The sequence below is a fragment of the Oncorhynchus gorbuscha genome, linkage group LG09 (genome assembly GCF_021184085.1).
Source record: "Oncorhynchus gorbuscha isolate QuinsamMale2020 ecotype Even-year linkage group LG09, OgorEven_v1.0, whole genome shotgun sequence".
Lineage (NCBI taxonomy): Eukaryota > Metazoa > Chordata > Actinopteri > Salmoniformes > Salmonidae > Oncorhynchus > Oncorhynchus gorbuscha.
Window position 1 is genome coordinate 95,261,777 of NC_060181.1, and position 10,000 is coordinate 95,271,776.

The 10,000-nt window shown below is 43.1% G+C and overlaps 1 protein-coding gene across 1 annotated transcript in view; it reads left to right on the forward strand.

Moving 5' to 3' along the window:
• The first annotated feature begins 2,613 nt into the window (after positions 1-2,613).
• LOC124044481 overlaps positions 2,614-10,000 on the forward strand; it is a 192,066-nt gene continuing 184,679 nt past the window's right edge. The window contains exon 1 of the mRNA XM_046364110.1: positions 2,614-3,084. Within this exon, the coding sequence (XP_046220066.1) occupies positions 2,974-3,084 (111 nt within the window). The 5' untranslated portion in view covers positions 2,614-2,973. The remainder of the gene's footprint in view (positions 3,085-10,000) is intronic.

The following is a 10,000-nucleotide window of genomic DNA, read 5'->3' on the forward strand; positions in this document are numbered from 1 at the left end:
CCACTCTAATTGACCAAATCAAGTCTATATAACTCCTAGCCACTCTAATTGACCAAATCAAGCCTCTCACTCCTAGCCACTCTAATTGGCCAAATCAAGCCTCTCACTCCTAGCCACTCTAATTGGCCATATCAAGCCTATATAAAACTCTTCCTTCTGGGTAAACAAGTCATATGAGAATAAGTCTCAGACCTCGCACAATCCATTTCAGACTGCGCTGCGTGTCAGTGTGAGATTATCTTAAAATAGCTCAATGGATTCACTCCTCATTCATTCAGATTTTTACTTTTTTCTCTCTCTCTCTCTCTCTCTCTCTCTCTCTCTCTCTCTCTCTCTCTCTCTCTCTCTCTCTCTCTCTCTTGCATGACATTTTCATCATCCCAGTTGATGATTTGAATATGCTGTGTTGTACTGTGATCTACATTACCTCGTGAGAGATGTTAGTGACTGTCTGATCTTCCTCTAAACAGACACGGTGTGATATAATATCCTTCGTTTGTTGAAAGGGAACAGAAATTCATCTGAGAATTACTATACTTTTTTTTTTTTTTACTACCCCAGTGCCGCGGGTCCACACTGAGCTGAAGCCACAAACAGCCAACGTCCTGGATTGCGTCGGCATACAGAGCTTAAACTACGCTCACTATTTTCAGCACACAAATGTCTTCTTAAACAGATGAACACATTACGAGATGGATGAGAGAGGATGTGACATGTGCTGTATTCTCATCTAGCAGCATTAGTCCTGCCTTTCGCCCTGTCTCAGCTTCTTACAGCCAGATGAGAGAGAAAGGAAAAGGGAGGAGGAGAGAGAGAGGAGGGGGGGATGAGGGAGGAGGGAGGGTGACAGAGAGAGAGGGAGGGAGGGCGACAGCGAGAGGGCGGGGGGGTGAGGGAGGTGGGCAGAGAGAGAGGGAGGGAGGGCGACAGAGAGAGAGGGAGGGCGGGCAACAGTGAGAGAGGGAGGGATGGGGTAGGGAGGGAGGGAGGGTAACAGAGAGAGAGGGAGGGATGGGGTACGGAGGGAGGGAGGGCGACAGAGAGAGAGAGGGAGGAGGGATGGAGGGTGACAGAGAGAGAGGGAGGGGGTGACAGAGAGAGAGGGAGGGGGAGGGAGGGCGACAGAGAGAGGGAGGGGGATGGAGGGTGACAGAGAGAGAGGGAGGGGGATGGAGGGTGACAGAGAGAGAGGGAGGGGGAATGGAGGGTGACAGAGAGAGAGGGAGGGGGAGGGGGACAGAGAGGGAGGGAGGGCGACAGAGGGAGGGGCAGGGCGACAGAGAGAGAGTGTGTGTGTGTGTGTGTGTGTGTGTGTGTGTGTGTGTGTGTGTGTGTGTGTGTGTGTGTGTGTGTGTGTGTGTGTGTGTGTGTGTGTGTGTGTGTGTGTGTGTGTGTGTGTGTGTGTGTGTGTGTGTGTGTGTGTGCGCATGTGTGTGTATTTGTGTGTGCGTGTGCATGTGTATTTGTGTGTGTGTGTGTGTGAGAGAGAGAGAGAGAGAGAGAGAGAGAGAGAGAGAGAGAGAGAGAGAGAGAGAGAGAGAGAGAGAGAGAGAGAGAGAGAGAGAGAGAGAGAGAGAGAGAGCGAGAGAGAGAGAGATGCTGCTGAATCCTGGTTGGCTGGGGAGCAGGGGGCTGACTCAGTGGCTCTAGAGAGAGAGAGAGAGAGAGAGAGAGAGAGGGAAAGCGAGAGAGAGAGAGAGAGAGAGAGAGAGAGAGAGAGAGAGAGAGAGAGAGAGAGAGAGAGAGAGGCGGGAGAGCAGGCGTTGTGTGACAGATGCACTTCTCCAGCCCTATCCTCGCCATCAGACCAGTGGCTCTCTTCCATTGGCTCACTGCACTGGACCGGAAAACAGAAAACACTACAGCACCATGCCTGTTTCTGTCACTACGGCAAGCCTCTACCGCCACAGCTGCCACGACCGTGCAGCATCTCCTCTACCTCCAGCCTGCACTCAGACAGAGACTCAGAGAGAAAGCGGGAGCCCCCTGAAGACGGGTTCAGTGGAGTGAGGGAAGCAGAGGCTGGACCAGGGCTACGGATCTACCGACTGAAGCACCGAGCAGCTTGTTGTGTTTCTGGTCCTCTGCTGCTACTGCCTGAGCTCCATGCAAGAGGAGAAGGAAAGGAACGAGGGAAAGAAGAAAACTGCTGCTGAGAACCTGAAAGAGCTGGAAGAAGGAAACAAAGCCCACGCAGCAACACAGTTCTGAAGTGGCTAAGAGAGACAGACTGACTGACTGAAGTGGCTCAGAGAGACAGACTGACTGACTGAAGTGGCTCAGAGAGACAGACTGACTCTGAAGTGACTCAGAGAGACAGACTGACTCTGAAGTGACTCAGAGAGACAGACTGACTCTGAACTGACTCAGAGAGACAGACTGACTCTGAAGTGGCTCAGAGAGACTGACTGACTCTGAAGTGACTCAGAGAGACAGACTGACTCTGAAGTGACGCCGGGAGACAGACTGACTGACTCTGAAGTGACTCAGAGAGACAGACTGACTCTGAAGTGGCTCAGAGAGACAGACTGACTCTGAAGTGACTCAGAGAGACTGACTGACTCTGAAGTGGCTCAGAGAGACAGACTGACTGACTCTGAAGTGACTCAGAGAGACAGACTGACTCTGAAGTGACTCAGAGAGACAGACTGACTCTGAAGTGACTCAGAGAGACAGACTGACTGACTCTCTCAACCCCTGACTGAAGGACTGACCACAGGGTTTTGATCAGAGCAGTGGCGGACACCGACAGCACGTAGCAGGTCTGTCCACAGGAGTTCTGTTCGGGGTCTATTAGATCCGAGACGTTAGAATCCTCTTGACATCTGACTTGTCAGCGCAGGGAACGGCACTGTTTAAAAAAAACGACTTGGCTACAGGTTCTCTAGATCTCACACTCTGTACGACTTCTTCGTTGTCTTCTCGTGACTCTTGACTGTTTGTCTGTTGCGCTCAGTGGAAGCTCTGTGCCTCATGGCTTGCTACTACATAGTCATCAGCTCTACTCACCTCAGCAACGGCCACTTCAGGAACATCAAGGGAGTTTTCCGCGGACCCCTCAGCAAGAATGGCAACAAGAACTTGGTAAGAACTAGCGACTTTTTAAATAAAAAAAATGTTGTTTTTGTTTATGACTTTCTCGTTGTGTTTTGTGAGTACGTCGTGCTCGTGTTCTCTGCTATGAAGGGTGGGACGGAAGCCTTCCAGAACTTAGTTTGACTGGGAAGCAAAGAGTACTCTGTTGTGTCCACCATGACTCTCTATCTTACTCTGTTGTGTCCACCATGACTCTCTATCTTACTCTGTTGTGTCCACCATGACTCTCTATCTTACTCTGTTGTGTCCACCATGACTCTCTCTTACTCTGTTGTGTCCAGCATGACTCTCTATCTTACTCTGTTGTGTCCAGCATGACTCTCTATCTTACTCTGTTGTGTCCACCATGACTCTCTATCTTACTCTGTTGTGTCCAGCATGACTCTCTATCTTACTCTGTTGTGTCCAGCATGACTCTCTATCTTACATTTACATTTAAGTCATTTAGCAGACGCTCTTATCCAGAGCGACTTACAACTCTGTTGTGTCCAGCATGACTCTCTATCTTACTCTGTTGTGTCCAGCATGACTCTCTATCTTACTCTGTTGTGTCCACCATGACTCTCTATCTTACTCTGTTGTGTCCAGCATGACTCTCTATCTTACTCTGTTGTGTCCAGCATGACTCTCTATCTTACTCTGTTGTGTCCACCATGACTCTCTATCTTACTCTGTTGTGTCCAGCATGACTCTCTATCTTACTCTGTTGTGTCCAGCATGACTCTCTATCTTACTCTGTTGTGTCCAGCATGACTCTCTATCTTACTCTGTTGTGTCCAGCATGACTCTCTATCTTACTCTGTTGTGTCCAGCATGACTCTCTATCTTACTCTGTTGTGTCCACCATGACTCTCTATCTTACTCTGTTGTGTCCAGCATGACTCTCTATCTTACTCTGTTGTGTCCACCATGACTCTCTATCTTACTCTTTGTGTCCACCATGACTCTCTATCTTACTCTGTTGTGTCCAGCATGACTCTCTATCTTACTCTGTTTTCACAAGGGCATTGGATTATTTCCTCTACCTCTTGTTTCTCCCTTGAAATACATTTTGAGTAAAGGCATGTAAATGTAGAAACACTAGCCTTTTGGATTCGGTAAGCTGTTGTGCTACAACACAGAGAGAGTTCGTTGTGTTCAAATGTTCCGGTCGACATAGAGAACGGAACGGTGAACGTATCACAGACCCAAGGAGTTCATTTTAGTTCCAATGTTCCAATGTTCCATCCTGACTGCCTGACAGAACGAGAACAAGAACGATGAACGTGTCACAGACCCAAGGAGTTAATTTTAGTTCCAATGTTCCAATGTTCCATCCTGACTGCCTGATAGAACGAGAACAAGAACGATGAACGTGTCACAGAAGGACGTGTTCTGACCAGTGACCGTGGCTAAATTCCCACCAGATGGATGGCGAGCACGCCGCTAATCTCTAAACACGCAGTCATAAGTGATGTCATAGGATTGAGTCCTTAATCGTCCTTTTACTGTAGCTAGGGGTTTAAGTTGAGATGCAAATTAATCCTTCTGTTTGCCCAACCAGAAACGTGCATTCTAGAATACACATGGCAAATTAATCCTTCTGTTTGCCCAACCAGAAACGTGCATTCTAGAATACACATGGCAAATTAATCCTTCTGTTTGCCCAACCAGAAACGTGCATTCTAGAATACACATGGCAAATTAATCCTTCTGTTTGCCCAACCAGAAACGTGCATTCTAGAATACACATGGCAAATTAATCCTTCTGTTTGCCCAACCAGAAACGTGCATTCTAGAATACACATGGCAAATTAATCCTTCTGTTTGCCCAACCAGAAACGTGCATTCTAGAATACACATGGCAAATTAATCCTTCTGTTTGCCCAACCAGAAACGTGCATTCTAGAATACACATGGCAAATTAATCCTTCTGTTTGCCCAACCAGAAACGTGCATTCTAGAATACACATGGCAAATTAATCCTTCTGTTTGCCCAACCAGAAACGTGCATTCTAGAATACACATGGCAAATTAATCCTTCTGTTTGCCCAACCAGAAACGTGCATTCTAGAATACACATGGCAAATTAATCCTTCTGTTTGCCCAACCAGAAACGTGCATTCTAGAATACACATGGCAAATTCCACAATCAGAACTCGGAATCTGGGGCAACACAGTGGGGAAATACGTCTAGAGATTTCTGCTTGGAGAGATTTTTTAGGAGTCATTAATTATGTAAACAAAAAGTATGATCTCTCCATTGTTTGTCATAGAGATCATCGCCCACACCAGATATTATCAGTGCTGCTACCCGGATTACTCACTACACACACTAATCTCATTTAAATGCAAGAGTTAAGACTTCCTTAAAGGAGGCAGCGCCTTGGCTTTTCAAAGCATGTGAATATGCTGCTGATTAAATTGTTCATGCTCTCCCTAAAAAAAAAACACTCTCTCTCTCTCTACTCTTCAGTCAGTCGAGGAGAACAGAGCTTTCCTGAAAGCCAACAACGCTCTCTTTTAACAAATCAGAAATGATTGGACATGAAATATTGAAGTGCTCTATTCCCACTCTATGAGTTCTCTGTCTTCCCACATTGTGTTTAACAGAATATCAGTCAGGGCACTGAGAAGGAAGCTGTAGCAGCAACCTCTCCTTCTCTGTGGCCAGGGCTGGGTGCTCTGGGCCATTACCCAGGCTCCATCTAGCTTCCACCCCTCAGGGTTATCGTTTCACTCCATCTCTCACTGCGGGGGAGACCTGATGTCATTTAATCTAGAATTACTTAGAGGCCGGGAGCAGAGGACGGGGGTGATGGGGGATGTCCCGTCCTGCCAGCACCAAACACAGCCTATGTAAATAAACTGAGAGAGAGAGAGAGAGAGAGAGAGAGAGAGAGAGAGAGAGAGAGAGAGAGAGAGAGAGAGAGAGAGAGAGAGAGAGAGAGACAGACAGAGATGAGACCGAGAGAGGGGACGGAGAGATGGGACAGACAGAGAGAGAGAGATAGAGAGAGAGACAGAGATGAGACAGAGAGAGGGGACGGAGAGATGGGACAAAGAGAGGGGATGGAGAGATGGGACGGAGAGATGGGACAGACAGAGGGGACGGAGAGAGGGGACAGACAGAGGGGACGGAGAGAGGGGACGGAGAGATGGGACAGAGAGAGGGGACGGAGAGATGGGACAGACAGAGGGGACGGAGAGAAGGGACAGACAGATGGGACAGAGAGAGGGGACGGAGAGATGGGACAGAGAGAGGGGACGGAGAGAGGGGACAGACAGAGGGGACGGAGAGAAGGGACAGACAGATGGGACAGAGAGAGGGGACGGAGAGATGGGACAGAGAGAGGGGACGGAGAGAGGGGACAGACAGAGGGGACGGAGAGAGGGGACAGACAGAGGGGTCAGAGAGAGGGGACAGACAGAGGGGACGGAGAGAGGGGACGGAGAGATGGAACAGACAGAGGGGACGGAGAGAGGGGACAGACAGAAGGGACAGAGAGAGGGGATGGAGAGATGAGACAGAGAGAGGGGACGGAGAGAGGGGACGGAGAGATGAGACAGAGAGAGGGGACGGAGAGAGAGGACGGAGAGAGGGGACGGAGAGAGGGGACGGAGAGAGGGTACAGACGGAGGGGACGGAGAGAGGGGACGGAGAGATGGGACAGAGAGAGGGGACGGAGAGATGGGACAGACAGAGGGGACAGAGAGAGGGGACGGAGAGAGGTGGCTCCAATCTACTCTAAGCTACTGGAGTAAAACAGCCATGTACTATAGTTGGCATGGTAAACTACTGATGTATTTGTATGTAGCCTAGAGACTGATGATAGAGAATAACCTAAATATATATTATAAATACTAACATATTGTCTATTTCTTGGATCTCTTAAAGCCTGCCACAACACATGATAACAATGATGACAGATTGTCCCACAGGTCAATCCACTGTTAAACACATCCCAAAGAAACATGTTCAAATATAACTAATAATAATACTACTACTAATAATAATAATAATATACTACTACTACTAATAATAATAATACTAATATACTACTACTACTACTACTAATAATAATAATATACTACTACTACTAATAATAATAATAATATACTACTACTACTAATAATAATAATAATAATATAATACTACTAATAATAATAATAATATACTACTACTACTAATAATAATAATAATAATATACTACTACTACTACTACTACTAATAATAATAATAATAATATACTACTACTACTAATAATAATAATAATACTATTACTACTACTACTACTACTACTACTACTACTAATAATAATAATAATAATAATACTACATAATAATAATAATATAATAATAATAATAATATAATAATAATTACATAATATAATATAATAATAATAATAATAATACTAATGATAATACTAATAACAATAATACTAATAATACTACTACTACTAATAATAATAATATAATAATAACAATAATACTAATGATAATACTAATAACAATAATACTAATAATAATACTATTAATAATAATAATAACAATAATACTAATAATACTACTACTACTAATAATAATAATATAATAATAGCAATAATACTAATAATATAATAATAACAATAATACTAATAATAATAATAATAACTATAATACGAATAATAATTATTATAGTAATAATAATACTACTATTATTAATACTAATAACAATAATACTAATAATAATATTAATAATATAGTAATAATTACATAATATAATAATAATAATATAATAATATAAAAATAATAATAATAATAATATACTACTACTACTAATAATAATAATATAATAATTACATAATATAATAATAATAATATAATAATAATTACATAATATAATAATAATAATAATAATATAATAATTACATAATACAATAATAATAATAATAATATAATATAATAATAATAATATACTACTACTACTTATAATAATTATAATAATAATAATATAATAATAATTACATAATAAAATAAGTACACACACAGCTGGAACGTTGTGGTGTTGTGCTCTTTATCCGTTCTACATTATGAATATCGACTTGAAACATGGACAGTCAACGATGTATTCACAAATGGTTCAAACGACTGATCATCTGATTGATAAACGACTGATCATCTGATTGATAAACGACTGATCATCTGATTGATAAACGACTGATCATCTGATTGATAAACGACTGATCATCTGATTGATAAACGACTGATCATCTGATTGATAAACGACTGATCATATGATTGATAAACGACTGATCATCTGATTGATAAACGACTGATCATCTGATTGATAAACGACTGATCATCTGATTGATAAACGACTGATCATCTGATTGATAAACGACTGATCATCTGATTGATAAACGACTGATCATCTGATTGATAAACGACTGATCATCTGATTGATAAACGACTGATCATCTGATTGATAAACTCACCGTAATGAAACATAGCAGAGAATTAAGGAGGCGTTATAGACGAAAGGACTAGTCAGATCAACCCCAGTAAACAAAGAAAAAAAAGGCTAAACAAATATGGATAAAAAAAAAGAACCAGTCAGAACATATGTGTAATTTAAATGTAAATGCTTCTTCAAAAATCTATCTGTCAAATAGGAAAAGGATTTCAGAATATTCAGTTAGAGATATTACACTACATGTTCAGTGTCTGGGCTCTGGGCTTCTATGTGGTGATCTAGACTCACATCTAATCGGAAATACACCTACCTGCAACACAAAAGTCCTCATTTCCAGAAAGAGTTTGGATACAAAAGAGGGGGAGAGAGACGTCTCAGTCTACACGTTGTTTGTGTTCGCACAGTGGGTGACTCTGTGGACAGTTCTGTGTTAGGAGACAGTGTGTTAGTGGTCGCACAGTGGGTGACTCTGTGGACAGTTCTGTGTTAGGAGACAGTGTGTTTTGTTGTTTTATCTGTTATATATTATTAGTGCTAAATCTATTCTTATTGTTGTCAAGGTTGTGTTCATATTTGTATGTGCAGCACTTCGCTTTCGCAGCACTGACCTTCTCCTTCATGCAAATAAAGCATAGCGAATATGAATATGATAGTGAGAGATAGGGAGAGATAGACAGGGAGAGAGAGAGATATAAAGATAGAGAGATGGGGAGAGATAGACAGGGAGAGAGATGTAAAGATAGAGAGATGGGGAGAGAGAGAGAGAGAGAGAGAGAGAGAGAGAGAGAGAGAGAGAGAGAGAGAGAGAGAGAGAGAGAAGAGATAAAGATAGAGAGAGGGGAGAGAGAGAGAGATAGAGAGAGATATAAAGATAGAGAGATGGGGAGAGATAGACAGGGAGAGAGAGAATTAAATATAGAGAGATGGGGAGGGAGAGAGAGAGTGAGAGAGAGAGAGAGAGAGAGAGAGAGAGAGAGAGAGAGAGAGAGAGAGAGAGAGAGAGAGAGAAAGATAAAGAGATGGGGAGAGAGAGGGGAGAGAGAGAGAGAGAGAGAGAGAGAGAGAGAGAGAGAGAGAGAGAGAGAGAGATAAAGATAGAGAGAGAGAGAGAGAGAGAGAGAGAGAGAGAGAGAGAGAGAGAGAGAGAGAGAGAGAGAGAGAGAGAGAGAGAGAGAGAGAGAGAGAGAGATAAAGATAAAGATAGAGAGAGGGGAGAGAGAGAGAGATAGAGAGAGATATAAAGATAGAGAGATGGGGAGAGATAGACAGGGAGAGAGATAATTAAAGATAGAGAGATGGGGAGAGAGAGAGTGAGAGAGAGAGAGAGAGAGAGAGAGAGAGAGAGAGAGAGAGAGAGAGAGAGAGAGAGAGAGATAAAGATAGAGAGAGAGGGAGAGAGAGAGAGAGAGAGAGAGAGAGAGAGAGAGAGAGAGAGATAAGGAGGGAGAGTGAGCTTATTTCACTTTAGTT